Source organism: Oxyura jamaicensis, chromosome 4 (assembly GCF_011077185.1).
Source record: "Oxyura jamaicensis isolate SHBP4307 breed ruddy duck chromosome 4, BPBGC_Ojam_1.0, whole genome shotgun sequence".
In the NCBI taxonomy this organism is placed as follows: domain Eukaryota; kingdom Metazoa; phylum Chordata; class Aves; order Anseriformes; family Anatidae; genus Oxyura; species Oxyura jamaicensis.
In genome coordinates, this window is record NC_048896.1 from 606,859 (window position 1) to 627,378 (window position 20,520).

General features: G+C 53.2%; 1 protein-coding gene across 3 annotated transcripts in view; it reads right to left on the reverse strand.

Moving 5' to 3' along the window:
• Window positions 1-9,341: 9,341 nt before the first annotated feature.
• The window catches only part of OPHN1 (oligophrenin 1), a 63,330-nt gene continuing 52,151 nt past the window's right edge, over window positions 9,342-20,520 (reverse strand). Inside the window, exons 20-25 of one of the 3 annotated variants that reach the window (XM_035324436.1) lie at window positions 18,055-18,202; window positions 16,595-16,870; window positions 14,386-14,551; window positions 12,925-12,975; window positions 12,245-12,295; window positions 9,342-11,869 (exon numbers count right to left, since the gene is read on the reverse strand). In XM_035324436.1, coding sequence (XP_035180327.1) covers window positions 12,253-12,295; window positions 12,925-12,975; window positions 14,386-14,551; window positions 16,595-16,870; window positions 18,055-18,202 — 684 coding nt within the window. In that variant the 3' untranslated portion in view covers window positions 9,342-11,869; window positions 12,245-12,252. Of the gene's footprint in view, window positions 11,870-12,244; window positions 12,296-12,924; window positions 12,976-14,385; window positions 14,552-15,382; window positions 15,549-16,594; window positions 16,871-18,054; window positions 18,203-20,520 lie in introns of those variants that run through there. The other 2 variants (XM_035324437.1, XM_035324438.1) reach the window with 2 other exon arrangements.

Below are 20,520 nucleotides of genomic sequence, written 5' to 3' on the forward strand. Positions count from 1 at the left end.
GCTCAGACCATCGGCTCCCCTCAAAGGCAGCAGGTGGGGGACAAGGAACACACTGCTGTGGGCCTGGCAGGAGCATTATGGTATGGCAAGCTCCATGAGACAAGGGGTGCAAATGGAGCTGGGGTGGAGGGGCTGCGTGACTGCTTCTGGAGAGCTTGGCACCACCTTAACTTGCTCCCAGAGAAGCCAAGAGGAGCCTTCTGCTTGGGTTCAGAAAAAATGAGGTTAAGCCAGAGCAACGAGCATCCCACACCGTGCACAGGCAGGCAAACACCAAGTGGATTGGACCTGGGGAGGAAGGTGAGGGCGCTTATCACCTCTGCTGCGGTGTAACGGAGTCACACTTTGTTCTGGTGTGTGCGGAGCTAGCCAGGTCACTGCCACGGCCCGCAGAGTGCCTGGGGTGGTGCCGGGGAGGCTGGCACGTGGCTGGGCAGAGCTGGCCTCCCTGCAGCCATCTAACCCAGGGCTGTCTCTGCAGCTCCTACGTACGGGCAGCTGTTGCTCCAGGTACTGATCCCTCTGCCAAGATGTTTCAATAAAACAGTGTAAGTGAAATGTATATATATATAGTTTATATATAGAGAGGCATGCCCCAATTTATATAGCTAAAAATATCTATTTAATGTTCTTCTGTAAGAAGGTTTATTTTCTGCTTGCACACTGAGGGTAACTAAGCACTTGTCAGGAGATGAGTCTGTGTGCCAATACTAATGGGAGCTTTTGATTTCAACTTTTTTTGGGTTATGTACTGCCCAGGTGTCAAGGGTCCATCCTCGCATGACACGAATGGAGCGTGCACTGGCATGGTTCAGTGTCAGAGTCTGCATCTGCAGCTTTCCTTTAACTGACTCTGGTTAGACAGGGGTAGTGTTTGCACTTGAGGGACAACAGAGCATGCTTTATTTCTGCCCTCTCCAACTGCACAAGGTGTCCTTGCACTTTAGGGCAGAATCCTGGAACTACAAAGTGGTAGCTGCTTCCTAAATGAAGTTTCAAAGTAGAATTTTTAGAGGCACAGGCACACTTTCTTGTACCACAAGGACTGGCAGACTCGCTCTCTTCACGTGCTGGTGCCTGCTGGCCAGTCGTGCAGGAGCTGGCGATGCAGCAGGCGCAGTGCAGCCACGGCCGGCGCACCCGGCGAGTGCCCGGCACCAGGGGCAGCAGAGCTGGAAGGAGGCCGCCAGTGCCTCAGGCACGAGCTGCCCATCGAGCCATGGGTTTCCAGAAGAAAAGGCTCAGACTGCAACCTTCCCACACCGCTGTATTCTCACTCACCGGGGCCGTAGTCACTGCTTTGAGGAAGCAAGGAGAGACTTTTGTTCATTCCCATTTAAAAAGGCAGGGGAACCTGCCTTTGTGATTCAAAAAGCAAATATCTGCACCACACATAAAACCACAGCAAATTTATAATAAGCTGCTCTCTGTGCCAGGTATTTTGTGTTCTGTGGCAATTTAATGCTGTTTTTATTTGTTAACGTCTCTGTAATAAAAAGAGTTCTCTATATTGATATATTTTATTTTCTTTGTAATAAGCCAAAAAGCTCATTGCTGGTGCCTTTTCGCCTGGGGAGGACTCAACCCACAGCTATATTCATGAAAGTAACAAAGCATAATGTAACGTATTTGCAATTGCTTGTTTCACCATAGCTAAGTGAAGTCATGAAGCAAACACCACAGGATTACCAAAAGAAAAGGAACAAGCAGCCTACAGATTGGGCAGAAAGAATTTCAGGTACACTAATGCGGTTATTTCTCCAGCCTATTTCCAAGTGAGTGATTCCAAGGTGAGGGCTGAGCTCTTGGCTTCCCACACACGGTACCGAAACGCCTTTGCCCTGTCTCTGTGGGACCTCTCTGCTGCATTGCCAACCTTTGTCCTCTGCACGATTTGCAGTTTAGTTGAAGCACACGCACATCATTCTACGAGGGTTGCAACTTTACCGTGATTGCAACATTGCGGTCTTTTCTAGTCACTGTTCAAAAATGGCAGTGTTTTGCCTAAATTAATAGTATCTGAGGCCAAATTCTGCTTCTAGAGAAAGACATTGGTTGGATTGTTGCCACTGTTCCTTTTTTTGTTGTTGCTGTTCTTTATTGGAACTACGATCTGGCCTTAAATACACAGAATAAGGAAAATGGAGACCTGCCGTGTCACGGTGTCGTCGCGGCTGGAAGCAGGTGTCCCCCCGCTGCCGTGAGGTGCGGCGGAGAACGCGCGGGAGGTGGCCGGGAAATCAGAGCGCTGGACTGAAGGACATCCCTTCTTGTACCAAACCAAAAAGGGGAGCCTGTCTGGCACCCGGGATAAAGACAAAGCCAATTATACCACAGTAGGGGAAATCAAACTATTTAGTTTTTGACTATTAGCCCATGCTTGGGTCCCGTGCAAGCACTCGGTCCGTGCTGTGCCACGGGACAGACCTTCATGCTTGGTGTTCAGCTCTTTTGTAATCTTAAAATCTGTTGTTCTAAGTACAATAAAAGGCAGAATCTTGTTTGTTGGAAAACTGCTGTATGCGTGTATTTGGCTTTTATTTCAGTTATGTGCATGAAAAAAAAATGTTATTCAGTGTGACAAATAATAGATGTTGAAGATGCCAGGAATAATTGGGTCATTTTTAAATGGATGAGGCTGTATGTTGGGTTATTCATAGGCTATTTTTCACAGTTGGATTTTCGCTATTAATTACACGTCTGAACTGTTAATTCATTTACCCATCTACTGACTAATCCTTTCATATTTGCCTCTTTGGGTCTTTTAAAATTGGATATCATTTGATTAATGTGTTTCTTGAAGCAAGGAGCTAATAAAGGCCAGTGTCCTCCTCCTTTCGTTGTTGTTTTCAGAATCTTTATGAGCAATTGTAAATCCATTCTGCTGTAACTTCATTATAAAATTGACCTGTGCTCTCCAAGTAATAAAATAGACTGCTTATCAGCCCACTTTTTAATTCAAAGCACAGATGTGAGTATTGCACAAGGTCAAGATTTGTTCACTGTGAGACAAACGGAGGAGCTTAGAAAAAAAATAATACCTCATCAGTTCACAAATAGCTGGAAATGTCTAGTGTATAATTGCACAGCAGTGGTACATGTACCAATACCACACAAACTGAAAGCAAAATGTACTTACCATACAAAAAACCTTGTCCATGTGAAGTAGTACCGGGTTTAGTCATCTGCCGAGAATCCGGTCCCGTCCCTTTATCTGAGTCACAGCTGAAAATGACCGTGTTACTTCCAAAGTTCATCCTTAATTGACACTGAAAAACCCAACACAGTTCTCAGGCTGTTGCCCTTGCAGATACCCAACAACGTATTTTTGACTCAGTGTACCCCACCGAGCTCTTACGTGGCCACCAGCGTCCCCCGGGACGTTCAGGAACCACGTGCGGTGGCTGACCCGGTCCTGCCCGTGCCGCACATCTCCTGGGCTCTGGCTCCTAATGGGCTCCAGCCTCCCGGGGCTGTCACAGCATTTGCCTCTTTGAGGACAGTAGGGAATTACTCTGAGGGGCTGCAAAGGACTGGATCTTGTCAAAAGGGCAGATTTGTGTTATCTGAACTAGCTTTGCTTGGTTTCGCTCCAGCCATTCCCACTGCACGTTTATGTCCATTGCACATCCGTCCGTCATGACTACCATCGTGACCTACAAATCACACCTGAACTGCTGCTGCCTCAAGGTAGTTCCTAACCCCGTGTGAGGAATGCAGATTCCCCTGTGGCCGCAGAGCAGAACCCTTCCCTGCCGGCACGGCGGCAGTGCCCGTGCTGAGACGTGTGCCTGGAGGACTCCGGCCCGTGTCTGTTACCCTGGGGCGCACAGAGATCCCCAGACACAGCTCTGTTACCGGGAGGAAGACTAAAGCAATTATGGTGTGCAGGTCCAGAACGGGTTCAGCCAATGTCTTCCTTTTACATCCTCACTCTTTGCTGAAAAGAAAGAAAGCCCAAGTAAGATACAGTTAGTGAATATGTTTGGCAAGGACAATTTCTGGTTTTGATACTTGTTGAATCGGTCAGCACTCTGCCCTGGCTCTGAATTCAGAGCACAGGGGCTCCAAATAAAGCTGCTAGCCTCGTTTTTGTTCTGTCCTTTGGACGGTCCCTGTGGTTGCCCGCAGACACACAAGCACATCCTACCACGTGTGGGCTCAGCAGGCTGCGTGCCAGCAGGGCCCTGCTGCTGCGGGGTGGGTCGGGGCAGGAGGAGCCGAGGCAGGAACCAGGCTTAGCTGGAAACATCTCATGTCAGCCAGCCCTGAACGGCTCCGTGCTTCAGAGCACTTTGCTTGCATGTGTATCAGAACAGGCAGTGGGGAATTTGTAAATCAGAAAAATTGTTCCATTTCATAATGTGATAATGACTTGCTTTAAACACTGACTTCCACAGTGGTTCGCCTCCCCAAGGGCTGCAGAGCCCTGCACACACAGACACAGCTGCATTGGCAATGATTTCCCCGTGTGCCTTCCAGCTCTATCCAGATTTTGGACTGCACTACCCCTCTTAAAGCTGCCTCGCAGCACGGGGCCGCGTCCTTCCAGCAGCCGTGGGTGCAGCTCCGTTAGCAGGGAGCTCACCGCGATCATTGCCCCCAGCCCGAGAGCAGCAGAAGGACCCCGTGCTACAGGTGCCTGCTGGCTGCTGAACCAGACAGTCACAGACAACAGCCCTGGGACAGCCCAGAGACTGAGGCTGTTGGTACAAACGCTCATAGCAGAGGACTCCCAGCTGTGAAAGCTGAGCGGGGTCTTGTCCCGGCACAGCAGGGGCTGGCCACAAGCTAGGTTATTTTAAGTGTTCTTTACCTTTGGCTAAGTTTCTCCAACTTTCATTAAGATTCCACAGCTCCCTCCAGAACAGACTAATTAGAAGTCTGGGCTTCACCTGGAGCCCAGGGAAGTGCTTTGTGCCCGCTGTTCTCTGTGGCTGCCGGCAGCATCTTGGTGCTCTGCCCTCCTCCAGCCCCTCGGGGCACGGAGGTGATGCCCCCGCGGTGCCCAGCCCCAGCCCTGCGGGGGCACGGCCGAGGGCACCCGGGGCGGCTGCGGCAACGTGCGGCTGTGCCGAGTGCCTCGGCTGGTCTAGTTAAAGACTGGTTTCTTCAATTTTAATGTATGCTTACATACGAGCTTCCCACAGAAATCCTCCTTACGAGCAGGAAAGCATGAAAGCAGCCTGCAGGTTGCGGTGGGGTCAGGCTGACCGCGCGGTCCGGGCATGAGGAACGCCACCAGCTCTGGTTCCTCCTTACCCAAACCCGCTGGGCGGTGACGGCCCCTCAGGAAGGGCTGCGGGACGCGGGGCCGGGGCACCGGTGGGGACCAGCTGCCCCCGAGTCCCGTGGGTGGCAGCCTCTTCGGTGAGATGCCAGGGGAACAGAGGGCGTGAAGGAACTTCTTGCACACATTTCCGAAAATATAAGGAAAATAAAGTGCCACAGCTTTTACTGCTTCAAAGCATCTCCTGATTTTTTAGTCCAATCGCAGGATATTTTTTGGTCAACCTACTCTTGATTTATGTATAGGCCGAGTAAGGTTGCTGGTGGTTGCCAAGAAAACGTCTGTGTATAAATCTGCCCCTAAATCACAGCATTCAGCTGGTTAATTGTGCAGCAAGTTTGGCCAGAGACAATTATGTGGCTCAAAGCTAAGACTCTGGTCTTGCAGGAAGCCGTGCGTGGGCGGGCTCCTGCGCCTGCACGGGTCTCTGTGCAGCACATAAATTTCAGTTGTCAGTGCTCCACTAAGTACATTTCAGTTCTAAATTTATCATATAGATGTGTCTACTGAAGTGTGCCCTTAACCTCTCCGAATTCTTCCTCTGGGAAGTCCTAGCGGAGGCCCAGCCTCAGACTTGGCACCTTTGTCCTGTTACATGCTTTCTCCATATAAAAACCTATGGGTTTTTACTTACGCTGGAAAATATTTTTCTTGCTCAGATTAGGTCAAAACATTTTCCTGAAGGAAGCGAAACACTGCATCTGTGGGTTGGGACACCAAAACGGTTGTGATAGTGCTTCAGTGTTCAGCCTAATCTGTAATCATTTAATCCCAGAGCTAACACAAAAAGGAAACAGCTGCTCTCCCTGAAACAGCATGGCTTTGAGGGCACCCATCCCTGGAAAAATGACAGCCCCAGACACTGATTTTTCAGGCTGCAAAGAGAAACAAGGCGCTAGGAAGGACAGCAGCCCTCGAGCTGCTGCTGGCCCTCCTGCCCCCGCGTGCCGGGAGCCCCCATCCCCGCTGTGCCCGCCGGCGTGCTGAGTGCTCCTTGTCGGGGCTCCGAGCCCCCAGGCACTGGGGCTGCAGTGAGGTGCAGGCGAGGCTGGGAGAGCTGAGGGATCGTTCTCTGCAGTGCTCCCTGTGCTGCGTGCTGTATTAGTTTGATCAGGGCCATGGGCTCGTGCCAGTTTATGTTCTTAGGATTAGTCTTCCCAGACAAAGAGAAGGGGGGAAAACTAAGCGGGAGCGAAGGAAGCACTTCATGTTACATGCCAAGAACCTCACGCACAAACTCGGGGAGGGAAACTTGTGCTCCAGGCAGAGCTCACCCACCACCAGCACGCTGCGGCGTTCAGCAGTGAAGAAATCTGCAGGCACTTGGTGTTCCCTGCTAGAGGAACGATTTTCTTCTCCGTTAATAGAAAAAAGGCTGACTGTCAAAATGCCCAGAACTCTAATAAATCCTGCCGGGAGGAGGGCGTGCTGGGGCTGCCCTCCCGCGCCCCGCGCTGTGGTGCTGAGTGGGCACTGGGGAGGCAGCACCGGGCTCCCGGAGCTGGTGCCCGGCCGGGTGTCACGGGGTGCAAACTGGGGGCTTGGCCTGGGGACAAGGGGTCTCTCGGAGCGACCTCCTGGCACGCCGGAACACAAAGACGATGGGGACAGAGGTGAGCTGTGAAGCTATGGGGCATGCCTGCAAAGTCCAGCAGCCTCAAACGCGGGCTGGAACAGCACAAAATAATTGCAGGCAAGATACCAAGAGTAACAAAACAATTAGGAGCCTGAAAAAGTGTCAAGGGTTGTTGCTGAGGAAGTGTTGCTGTTGTTGGTTTATGGCATTTAATTAGGGCCACAGGTTGAAATGCAGGTCAGCATGCTCTCTGCTATTCAGCTGAAGCTCATCACGGACACAAGAGCTGAACTTACTCATCTTACGTGGCCAGAGCAGTTCCTGAGCCGCGCAGCTTCTGGTCTCCTTTCCACCACTGAATTATTTCCGCATGCATCGCCACACCCGGCTGGTGCCCTCCACCCAAAAGCCACCACGCATCAGTGGTGGCCGCAGATGTGCTCGCGGGACGCTTATGCAAGTCAGTTTTAAGGGCTGCTCGGGGTCAGTGCCAACGTCCCAGCCACAAACACACCGAGGCGGTGGTTTAGGAGCAGGGACAGCAGCTGGGGCTCAGGGAGCTCCCGGCACCCCCTGAGGTGTGGCTCCTGCAAGCAGCCCCTGCCCGGGGGAGGCTCCCCGCCAGCGCCCCGCAGCCACTTGGTGGTGGTCCCCCCCTTTATTATGTGTTTTTTGCAGATGGAAGTAAAACAAATTGTCAGGAATTGCTGAGGAAAAGCCAAAGGCAGGGCTGACAGGAAGGAAAGCCACTGGGGATGCTGGAGGCAGAGCCCCCCGACGCTCAGTGCCAGGTGCAGAGCAGGGGGCGGCACGGGGCAGGGGGGCACACCAGGCACCCGCCGTGCTGCAGGGATTCTGCTGCTGGGCGGCTGAGCCCCTCGGCCACGAGCTTGCCCCTAAGGACCAACACCTGCAGGTGAGGTGCACCGAAGCCCCTTGGCTCCCCAACGCCTCTCTGGGCATCGCTGCCCGGACGCTTGGCAGTGAATGGCCACTGAAGTTAGGAAATCTCACGGTCAGGTTGTGTCTCAGCTCCGCGAGGGGAGCGCTCCCATCCCTGCCCCTCGCATGCCGGCCGTGCCCTGCCCTGAGCTGCGGGGCCCTGCTGGGCCCCAGAGCAGCACGCAGAAGCTCATGGCAAAAAATCCCCGGTTTCAGAATACAGCCATTTAGGGGGAAATGGTCCAGAGAGCAACCTGGACTTGAAAGCGCTAAACAATTAAAAAATGATTTTGGCATTTATTCGAAAACAAAACCAACAAAACACCAAGAAAGCCTGTGGGCTCAGCAGTCATTCTGGTTGAAGAAAGTCTGCCCTGCAGCAAGCTGCCGGCGGATCTGAGCCAGCGCCGCTCGCCAACCGCAGCGCAGCAGCGCTGGCAGAGGGGCGAGGAACAGGAGCGCGGGGCTGAGGGGCCCGGCGGGGTCATCGCGCCCAGCCCCGGTGCCTGCGGGCAGCCGCGGAACGAGCGCTTGCTGCGGGGCCTCACCGGCCCCGAGGGAGCGACAACCACAGCGCAGACGACGGAGACCCAGCGGAGGTTTTGTGGTTGTCTTTATTCTGGGGGTGCGGTTCAGCCGCCCAGCGCTCCCCCAGCCCCGCGCAGGTGGTGGCGGGGACGTGGCTCGTGGCCAGGAGCGCTTCCCTCGGCGAGGTCTGCTGAGCACCGCCCGCAGAGCTCTTCGCTCAGGCAGTGCAGGCAGCGAATCCTTCGCAGCGTGGATGAGCGAACTCCACCTTGGAGAAAGGAAGTCACTGCTACAGCAGGAGAAAAAAAAAAAAACAGCAGGAGAAGAGCCTGCGAGGCTCTTGAGGCACAGGGGTTACAGTTCAGGTTCAGCCCGGAGCGTGCATTTTCCTGCATGCAATTAGAAGCCTGATTCATTCGGAGAAGCTGACCCCAGAAAGCAAATCACATCAATTAGCTGCACGAAGAGGACAGTGTCAGGGACAGAACTTTCTTTTCCAAGCGCTGTGCTGGAGACACAAACCCCTCCAGCAGCTGTGGCAAGCGAGCAGCCGTGCAGCGCCCAGCCTGGGCTCACCTGCCGTGCCAGGAGCTCGCTGCCGTGGGGACAAAGCCGCTCGTCCCCACGGGGACCTGCGAGGGGCCACGGGACCACGCAGCCAGGCGGGCACCAGCGGCTGGCACAAGGGAGCGGGGCTCCAGGCAGCGCGGGAGCAGCGGGACAGGCAGTGCAGGGCTCATCTCTGCAGGAGTTTCTCCCACCAGAAGCAGCAGAAACCCGGCTCTGGGGACTTGGCGATGCCGCAGCAGACAGACAGGGAGCAGGACCTCCTCACTCCCACGGAGGCACGGCTGAGCCTCCCCGCAGCCCCTGTGTGCAGGGACGGATCCTGCACCGCCACCGGGACGGGTGAGCCTGATCTGCACAGCAGCCGGGTGCTGGCAGCTTGTGCAACCTTTAGGCATTGTTTGAAGAAGAAAAGAAAGCACACTTGGACCTTTTTTATATTTTAACTTCACGGAAACTTTATGAACACTCTAAGTTATCTATGCTTTACACGACAAAATGGCTCTGAGGGCTGCCATCCCGGGGCCTGCCGCTCCACAGCGCATCCCCGTGCTGCTGGCTGCACCGGGGCTGTGCCCCTTGCCCACCCGGCGGCTCAGCAGCGTGTCCCCCGCGCTCAGCTGTGCTAACAGAGGCACAGACACATGCGACAAACAAATTTACAAGGACACCATGAAGTAAGTTTTTAATCAGCTGCTTCCTTCCATTGTTTACAATGTCAGGCTTCAAAACCAGACCCTCTCGGCTTTGTTTCTTCTGACTCAAACGTAAGCCCACAGGCATCTGCGCCAGGGAGCAAACACGAGGCTGGCTTTGTTCAGGAGCAGCAGGCAGCACCGCGGGGCAGGGGCGGGACGTTGAGCAGCCACCACTGCAACAGGACCAGCAGCTTTGTTAAGCTTTAGGTGCAGTTTGGAGGGTGCATGCATCAGCCCTCCCTGCTCCTTTTGGTGGAAGTCCCGGTGCCTCGCTCTCCTGAAAGTGTACCGCTGCGAAGGGCCCTCAAAGTCCACCTCTCACATCAGAAGGCATTTTTGGAAACGGGGGCCTTCTGTGGAGGAGCCACCGGTGTGAGAGCGCTGGGTGATGAGGCCCTGTTCCCAAGGAGCGCTCCTGCAGCAGGAGACTCGGGGCGGGCAGGAGGCTCCTCCGGCTGCAGCCAGGCTGGGCTCTGGTGGGAATGGCTCCCCAGCTACTGCAGCAACCCTGGGCTCGGTCCCCCCTCTCCCACCTTTAAACTCCCCATTCTGCAGCTCCATCTCAGCTGTTCCCTCTGTTACCTGACCATGACAACGCAACCTGCTCTGCCTTGATCCTGCTCGCACCTCCTGCCCGCTCACGAGAGGGTGCAGCAGAGAGGACTCGACTCACCTCAGCTTTGAGAAGCCCTGAGATGCTGGTGTACGTAATACAGCCTAGGTGTGATAGTACTTTTTTTTTTTTTAAAGCCACTTTTACACGCCACTGTTCAGAGCACGAGTACAGGAGCGAGCAGCTGGGGCACAGCTGGAGCCCGAGGGAGCGGAAGCACCATTGAGACAGAACTGGAGTCCAGCGAGCGCCAGAATTACATTCCGGAATAAAGCGGCTGGTGCTAGGCGCACACAGAAGGCAAGCACCAGGAGACAGCAAGGAAAGGACTGCGGCAGCACCCCCCCGGCAAACCCGCACCGGGCTCAAGAGGATGGAGCACCGGGGACGCAGCTGACGGGGAATGTTTGGCCACTGTTTTGGGAATGCTCCCAGCACCCAACAAAAATCACTGAAAACAGGGAAGCTGCCTTTGGGCTGGTCACAGGAAGCGGGGAAGCGCTCGTTGCCTATCTACAGGTAAACTCTATGGCTCAGGAGCCGAGCCCTGCTGTTGACTGGAACCACACAGAAGCTTCTACAGGGAGCGGGCCTGGCCTGGAAACACGTCCCCCTCCAGACCAAAGGGCGTCACCTACAATACTGCTGCTGAGGAAAAGAGAGTGGAAATCTCTTGGATTGGAAATTAATGTAACAAGCAAGTAAGAAACTGGGTCCCTCTTAGAAAAATGCTGGGCGTTGACCCATATTCCATGCGTTTCGGTCCCTCACCACCTCCGTGCTGGCCCAGCAGGATAACCACAGGGCAGAGGCTCCTCGGCGGGTCCGTGGGAAGCAGCTCTGGGGGGAGATGGGACAGGAGGAGCAGGGCCGTGCGTCTCCTGCTGCTCCCAGGAGGCTGCCCCCGAAAGCCCCACGCTGGCTGCACTGCCCTGCCTGCCAGGGGCGTGCTGACGGCCAGCCACGGGACCAGGCCTCCCACAGAGCTCAGCACAGCGGCCCCCAGTCCCTGTCCTGCCTGCCTTAGCACAAGCAGTGTTTCCAGTAATATACACGGCCCTCCTACACACGGGAAAACACACTACAGCTTAGTGAGCGAGGAAAACATAGCATATGGGAAGGAGCTTCTCCGGCAAGGGGGCAACACAGCTTCCAGCCATTCCTCCCTTGCATCCGAGCACTGGGAATCAGCCCCTCACGCTTCGACCGTGACATCTGTCCAAGTCACCACCCTTGCCAAGTCACATTTCCCAAAATCAAGCAGGGAAACACGGCTCCCGTCCTCCGCTGTCCCTTCCGCAGCCCGTCGGATGGCCCCTGCCCAGTGCTGCCTTGTGGCTGCTCAACCAGCACTGCAAACGTGTCTGGTCCCCTGCAGAGGCACCCCACGAGATCCTTCACAGCCTGTGCGGAGAGGAACGGCAGAAGGACTGGGAACGGTCCAAAACAATCGTGTAGGTAGGGTTTTCTCTCCATTTTTATCTCCCTCTCTTCTAATTTCTTGAGCCACTTAGGACAGCGCGCTCTGAAATTATTGTCTGGTAAGATAGCTGCTCTCCAGGTCATTCGAACTGGAAAAGTCTGAGCCGTGCCACGTCCGTTTCACAATCACAGAAAATCTTCTGGGTCTAGCTGGGCTGAGATGGTTACGAAGTCTGAAAGAAGAAAAGAAGCAGGGTAGCATGCAGCAGTTAGTTTGTCAGTGATGACAAAACCACAGCCAGCACAAACCCAGACCTTGGCACCACCGTCTCCACAGTCCTCGCATTTACCCTGACTACTGCAGCGAGAAGGCCCAGGAACGGCGGGAGGACGGCTGGTTTGTTCCACCCTGCCAGAGCAACACCCGCCAACGAAGAGCACGGCCCACCCTGAGTCAGTGTCCTTCCCTCCGCAAGGTCCCTACAGAAGGGACATTTCTCGTGACCTCTTTTCTGAGGTTCCCACTGCCTCCGCTGGAATCCCACCAAGCGTTCTGTCGAGCTGAGGTTAAACGTGTGCTTTGTCTGATTGCTGTCGGAAACACTTACCTTTAGTCTCAGCTCTCATCACCTGGGATCCTGCCTTGTGGTGATGAAGAACTATGCAACAAAGTGGAAGAAAACAGAAAAAAAACAAGTAAATAAGCAAGTCTAAACTCAGCTCTATAAACCTAAGTGGAGGGATGGGTAGCAGTCGGGTCAGTGATAGATTCTTCAAGTGAAGAAATCACCATTGACACCAGGAGACAACTTCTAGCAGCTTTTCAAAGGATTATGCAAACCTACTTGCACTTCTGGCAGATGTTGGTGATCTTTAAGCGCAGGAAACTGAAGATTATTTGAGCAGATTATTTTCTAAATTAAATCTGCTGCCACAAACCACAGTGCTTGCGATTCCAAGCCCTGCCACCCCAGCCAAGCCCAAAGGCCTCAGCGCCCGTGCTGCCCCTCCATCACCCCCTGGGGCTGCGGCGGAGCTATGCCCTGCACGGACGCTACGTGCAGGTGCCGTGTGCGGCCTGGCCCTGCCCAGCTGCTGCGAGCTCGCCAGCCCTGCTCATCCCTCCCGCGAGCTGTCCTGTCTCTGCCCTTCATGCAGGCTGACAAATCCATACGAGACGTGCTACGCTAGCTTAGATGTAGGCACACTGATGTGTTTACTACTTACTCAGTGGATTTACGTTCAGTTTTGTACGAAGCCTGTATCTGGAGTTAGATGTAGCACTTACTTGCTCGTTCTTCGGGAAGCCGTCTCAAAGAACTTTGTCCTGGAGGCCACACTGCAAACAGATCAAGAGAGGTCACTCCTGGTAAGGCAATGTGCTAATTAGATAGCAGGGAAAGGAGCAGTAGCGTTAGACACTGAAGACAATCCCTTTCTAGGATGCCTTTCTGCACTCCTCTCGCCCTCGGCTCCACTTTGCGCTTCCTGCACGCCACTCCGAGCGGTCAGCCCTCGACCGCTGCTACTCATCCTGCTTATTTCCATGCTCTTGCTCAGAACCACATGTGCTAGTATAAACCTGCACCCATCACTTTTTATGGCCTCTCCTTCACTTTTATATGCTTCATATTAAGCTTCCAACTGTCCTCATAAAAAGAGAAGTTATAACAAGTGATTCAGGAGACCAAGGGCAAAGCCCATTCGTGCCCCGCAGGTGTGGAGCTGAAACTCACAGCAACTTTCCTGGATTAAGCAGCGAAAACACAGGATTTGAGTCAGCCACGTAACACAGCTCTGCAAGAAGCTTTCGGCTGCAATCAGGGGCTACAGCACGGCCGGCTTGGGAACTGTCATTTTTAATGACAAGTGTTTTTGCCATCTTGTTTCACTACAGGCGCTGGGTGGGCGGCCACCCCAAATCTTAGAGCTCAAGGCCGGTGGCAGAGCATCGGGTGAGGGACGTCAGTGCAAGGACTCAGGTGGCAGCCCGAGAATCTACAGGATGGAACGGAAAGCACAGCTTGGTGAACGCGCAGCAGCAGCGAGCCCCGTGTTGGGGCTTCCACGCCATCCACGCCAAACTGGTCCTGGCTGCTGGTGCTGATAACCATGGGGACTTAATCACTTTCTTCTTTTCTTTCACTTTTTTTTTTTTTTTTTTTTGCTTTTGTTTTTTCTCCCACTGAAGCCAGCAGGGTTTCTGTCTCTTTAAAAACTGAAAGAAATCTAACGGCGAAGCTGAACTGCATCCAATTTCCTTAACAGAGGTCCAAGCTGGATCTGTCCTTCCCTGGGAAGCATCTCATTTGAAAGGCTTGTTCAGAGCCAGGCAGGGAGGGAGCTTCCAGTGGCACTGAGATGAGAAGTAATAGAGAAGGTGACAGAAAGGAAACTCAGCCCCAGAGCTATGCTGGACGAGGCTCAGAGCTTTGTTTGTCCCACAGCGTGTTTGCTTTTGCTATGGCCGCGCTCCCTCCCCAGCTGTGCCCTCTGGGCAGAGCCCGAGCTGGCTCTCGCGCAGCTTTTCCAAAGCAACTCAAACCCGGGGCTGCCACGGTGCTGAAGGCAATGTCCACCGCCTCCAGCCATCGCACGTCAAGAGAGCTGGAAGGCAGCGTGGCATTTCTCCTCCTGCTCTCCCAAGGCCCCGGGTAGGTGACGCCGGCTCCCGCTCCTGCTGCCAGGCGGCCCCGCTGTCCCCGCACGCCCCCCGAGCCCCCGGGGGCTGGCAGCAGCCTCGACTTACACGGAGGAAGGCATTTCCTCTGCTGTCCCTGCTATCAGGTCTGGCCTCTGCTCCAGCTTCTGAGGGACGGGAGTCCTGCACGGTGGGTCTGGGGGTCTCACTGGGGGGCGCATTATCACGGGCTTGTCGCCGTGGGACCGAGGCTTCGGGACACCGTCGAACTCGCCTGCAAGGCAGATCACAAACGTTACGTGCCAAGCTTTGGCAGAGGGCTAGGTGTCAGGAGTCAGTGGGCTCAGATCTGTCCGTCTGCTCCAACATCCTCCTCTGTCAGCAGCTAACAGCCAGAACTGGGGAATGGGAGCCAGGACAAGGCCTGGCCCCTTCTACCTGTCCCAGCACAGCCTTCTGACACGAGGATGAGGGCTGCTGCAGGAACCTCCTGACAACAAACCCGGTATCATTACTGACTGCAAGGGCGGTGCTGGCTGGGAGCTGCCAGTTTGCTTGAGCTAAACCCGGGCAGTGCTGCTCTTCAAAAGCGAGGAGCAGCCCCGAGGAGGCCGCCGCAGCCCCTGCGCCCCGCTTTCTGGGCGGCTGCTTCAGACCGGGGGCTCACCTCTCCTGCCCCCGGCTTTCTGCTCTGCTCACTGCGGTTCCCAGCTTGGCTCTTTTCCTGCCGAGGTGCAGCTGGCCTCGCTGCTCACGTAACCCTTGCAGACCTCGGTCCCCACGCTGCCGTCCCTGACGCCCGGCGCTGCCCTTCCTGAGCGCGCCTCCCTGGGGAGCGCCCGCCGTGCCCGGCTGCTTCTGCTGCTCCAAAGCGCTGCGAGGGCTGGGTTCCTGCCCGTCTGACCTAGACATTTCCCCCGCGACAGACTCCAGCTTCTGATTAGACGCAAGCCCAAGATGCTCTTCTATTTGGTAAGTTAATTAATTTGGTGTAAATACTTGACCGGGTCTTTGTCAAACTTTCAGCTACTGAACCGTATTACACTTTGGTGCGTTAGCTCAAACACAGGGCTCAGTCAAACCTCTTCTATACTTGCCTTTGTCAATTCTGGTCCTGGACTTTCTCCTTGGCAAACTGGTCAGCTTGAATTTCTCAGGAAAAGGCCTATTTTCTAATCCTTCAGCTGACATCTCCTCTTGGCTTCTCCAGTTTTTCAAAATTATCCTCAAGCTGTCCTCACTAAAGCATGATACAGCGTTCTAGCGCTGATCTGAAAGTATCAATACAGATGTAATATAACTTTATTACTAATTCAGTGTTCTTCTATTTATATGTCCCAGGATCAACACAGCCGATTTTATTACGCCGTGTCTCCAGAACATGCTGTCAGCATGCTATGGTTGATAATGCCAAAACATAAAACTTGTAAGCGCTAAATGCAGCCGATGTATAAACCAATTTTAAAAGCTATCTTACTTTTCCAAAGGCAGATTTCCACCTACCAGTTATGCAACAAATTTAAATTAAGCCAGTAGTATTAGTCAGATGAATTTTATGTTTGTGCTACCCAGCCAGGCCTTTTATTCTTTCTCTTTATTGTATGTGGGAGTCATTTGTCAAGCATACAGCCCAGTTTTTATTTTCTAAATACAGGACCATGAAGCTGTTAGGGGATGACAGCATCTAAAAAGCACTGGAAAGAGCGCAGGAAAAGCTGGCAAACTGCAGAAAGCAATGCTTCTTTTTTATGACCATCGTCTTGAGTATCTTATAAAACCCAGCACCAAACACATGCTGTTACAGCAATGCGTACCATCCAGCGAACGGCGTCCTGGCAGTGCGAGGGAGAATTTCTATAAACACACGGATACACAAACAGCTACATGCCCTGCTCCGCTGAGACGGACAGCAACAACTCAAATCTGGCCCCAAACTAATTATTACTACATATTGCGTGCTTCTGTATAAAGCTTATTAAAAACAAATAAGACCCAAATAAGACCAACAGAGAAAGTGCTGAAGCAGATGCTCCCAGGAAAGCCTCCATATGCCAGAAGCGGTTACAGAGGGCCTGGCACACACAGCAACCAGGAATTAAAATGTGAGAGTGACTCAGAGTCACTTTATTTGAAAGTCATTATGGCAACTTTCGCTACTTTCCTGGTTTCTGCTGAGGAGAGAGTTGAAAACCCAGGGTGCTCGTGGCTGCTCAGCCCGGGCACAATGCGCGGGGTGAAGGATGCACAGGACGAGGACTGGCACAGACCTGCCCAGGGAAAAGGGCTCGCCCCGCCTTGCTTCGGCCGGGATGCTCACCCTCTCTGCCGCAGACGCCCGGCCGGGGCGCGGGTCTCCTGGCGTGGAGCGTGGGGGTCCTCAGGGCAGGGCTGGCCACCACGCCGTTGGCAGCCTTGCCGGCCAGCTTGGCTCCTCCGTCCTGCAGCCTGGCCACCGGCTTCCCCAGGTCCACCTCGGCGGGGGGCCGCGCTGGCTCGTCCCCCCCGGGTCGGGGTGCGGGCAGGCGGCTGCGGAGCAGCGGCTTGGGGGCCTCCGTGCTGATGCTGCCGTTGGGGGTCTGGCCGTAGCGGTCTGCTGCGGAGCCAAGGGGACAGACAGCAGCTGGGTTAGGAACGAGTGCAGGGGTACCACGTGTCTGCCCTGCTGGATGTGCCTGGATCCCGCCGCACTGAGAAATAACAGAACTGGAACAACGCTGAATGTGACAGCATGCGCTCGCAGGTTTCTTTTAAATCTGCAGTGCTCTTAGTCATGAGAAGCTTTGTGACATGCTTTTATGTTCCCCCAAAAGTCATTCATCTCACCCCTCTTGTGCTACAGACCCACGAACAGGATGCCAGAGAACGGTGATGAAAGTGATTACACTCTGCAGGCTCGGTGAGGTCACACATTTACACCTCTGCTCCCGCTTCGGAAAAGCATTTAAGTGCAAGGTAAGAGAGGTAAATGCCCTGGCTACATGAGAAGTCTTGTAATTTTGTGGAGCTATTTGCATCACCCATCGCATGGCAGTGCCAGAAGGTACACTTGCAGCACTAAGCCTGAAACATCAAAGCTCTGAAACCTGTAACAGATACAAAGACTTGCAGCCTCTTCTGGTGATAATGTGATCTAGGGCACAGCTTGCAACAACAATTACGGCAAACCAGGTGTAGAAAGAAACATGATTTTAAATCAGTGTGCCCTTAAGTACGATAATAAGGCCCCTACCACTTCCTTACAAGCAAATTAACATAACAGCAGAGTAGTACTCGGTCTAGAAAACACCCTCCCTGGGTCCTGAGGAAAGGGGCTTTGCTGTTCCTGTAGACATAGAACTGTCAGCAGCGCTGCTGCCTCTGCAGCCTGCCGGGACTAACGCGCTCTGCGGGACACGGCTCAAACAGCACGCGGCGTGGCCCCGCCGTGCACCTGGCTCCTTCTGCAGCTCCCTTCCTCGGCTGCATCTGCGCTGCTTTGCACTTGCACCTCCGAAGCCTCAAAACCCTTTCACTGGCTTCTCACGTGCAAGAGCAGAGAATGCTGCAAGGAATACAAACAAAACAGAAATCTGCGTGCAGTTTGAGTAGTGAGGCGATGCATCCTCCGGTGATTATGTTTTTTACTTTCCTTTCTCACCGAACACCAGAGCTCACTTTCTGCCATGCTCGTGCCCTTGTAAATGCAATTCTGTTGTTACTGTCACTGCTTCTGGAAAGGTGTTTGAAGAAACAGTAGGGGTGAGAGAGAGCGAGGGTGCAGTGGGAAGCTGAACTGACCTCCGCTTTCTTCCACAGAAGCCCCAAAAAACACAGGTCTTTCCCTCAGAGGACGCTTGGAAATGGTGATGGGCTTGTGCCTCCGGGCAGCCACCCTGGGAGGAGGCACTGGTGGGGCAGCGCTGTCTTCTGGGGGGCCCGAGTAGATCTGTAACGGCAGACAGGCTTTCAGGCGATGCTCACCAGATCAGGCAAGCGTCCTGCCACGCGCCCACTTCGGCAGCTGCAGTACTGAGCTAAGTAACGCAGAAAGATCACACAGACAAAATGAGCAGAAGCAAATTAGATCTGGTTAAGTCAGCTTTGAATCTGATATTTGCTGAGAAGCATCAGGTTTTCCACACTAGTGAGACAATACAATCTACAGAAAGCACCCAAACAAGCCACTGCATTGTTTTCGATTTAACACTAAAAACCACTTTGGGTCTTGGCTTACAATGAAGTATGTGGCACCCTAAAATTACCTCAGATGAAATACTGGCATAAAAACAATACTGGTTAGGAGTTGTATCTCCTTTTCTCACTGGTCATATGGCACCTATTTGGTTGGGGTTAATTTAGAGGTCCTTATTTATGTCAGCATTCTTTTTAATAGCTGCAAAAAGAATAAAGCCTTTGGGCTGCCTTCGGATGATACGAAACAACACAGTAAGGACCCACACCAGCTGCTCTGGTATTTTTCCCATGGCTATCAGCTGAACTCGCAGCAGCCTCAGGAGCGAGTACTGTGCAGGGAGCGGCGGGGGCTCCCTGCAAGCAAGCAGGGCCGGTCCCTGCCCTGCGGTGCCACCAGAAAGCGGTTCAGGGCCCGGGGACAAGAGCTCAGCCCCGCCACAACGAGGCATGGGGTCACCGCTCCTTTGGCACATACGTTGGTGAGCAAGAATGCTGGTATTGTCACGCGGAAAAATTCTAAAATGAAGGAATTCTCATTCTGATTTGATTATTTTTTTTGTAACTTAAACTACAAGCACATTCCCCCTTCTCCCAGACAAAGATAAATTCCAGAAAAATAAAGATGGAGCATGTTTTTCACTCTCACCCCCCAGCTTCTTGCTCCCTAGGCCTCGGCAGCGCGTAGCGAAGTGAGGATGGCAGCAGCCCGCTGCTGCAGCCTGGCTCCCTGGACCTCACATACCGCGACAGTGCATGGGCAGACCGGACCTGTGCCTAGCCCATGGTTCAGGCTTCAAAATCAGGATGCTTGGCATAAAAACTGTGTACCGGTCATGGGCCTCGCTCCTGACTCGCCAGCCTCAGCCTGCACACCACGAGGAGGCATGGCGAGCTCTGCAGCTGCTCGTGTGGCTCCTCGTGTGGTGTTCAGCACAAGACCCACGACCAGCTCCAGGCTCTGATGCGGTTGTTTCAGCTGCTTTTCTGTCCCACTTTGGTGACACAGAGTGGCTACTGATGCTTAATGCCACTTCGGAGAGGCAGTGCATTCTGCTTCCCCAAACACAAAGTCCGGTGCTTATCCCCTGCCTGGATTCAGGGATCTTGCTGAGACATTAACAGCCCATGATTTAAAAGCAGCACATCGTACATTATTAAAGCAGCACAGGATTATCTGCAGCAGAGCAATTTTTTGAAACGTCAGCCTCATTCCTATACACTGACAAGTATCCAATGTTTTTAAATAAAAAGAAGTGTTAAGTTCTCTGGATGCTTACGGAGAGGTACCACAGACTGCTGTTTTCACGAGATGCTTTTCAGCATTTGGAAACCATGCTAAAGCCCACACCAAGCCACTCTTTTTAAGATGTGAGTGCAGCCTCTGCTTTGGTTCTGCTTTTCAAATAAAAATCCAAGTTCAACGACTTGAAGGTACAAAGATATTGACAGACCGTCACATTGAGAAGGTTTGTACAGCGAAGAAGGTGTTTCCAGAGGGATCAACTTATTTAATTTAATCGTGGCACTGATATATAAGCTGTGGGAGCAGTAATTATCCCCAAAGACTTCATGAATAGTTACTCTGTCCGTAGAGTCTTCATATTGCACCCTATAAATAATCTCTCTCTCTTCCTCCAGGCTCATTTAAAGTGTTTGGATATACGTGAGCTGAAGATACTTTCAGCTCTGACGATGAACTTACACGTTCAGTCTAATAAATGCTACTAACTTAACCTTATTGCTGAAGAAATTAAAAGCAAGCAAAGAGATGTCTGGTTTAATTAAAGATTTAATTCCAGCTCCTCGAAGTGGCAGGGTAAATTGTATGTTGACTCAGCCCAAACCATAGGCTGTATGAGAGGGGATGACAGAGGCTCATTTCTGGAGCAAGTTCTGCACGGATCCCAGTGCACAAACACTTTGCTGTTTTGCTGTGAGAAGTTACTTAAAAGCATTTGTTGTGACCTGCCAAGACACCGGCATGCGACTTCCACGAGCTTCTCGTGTAGACACCCCTCAGTCTCTCTGAGCACTTTGATCCCGTTTCTGTTTTCCATCTACCACAGCTGA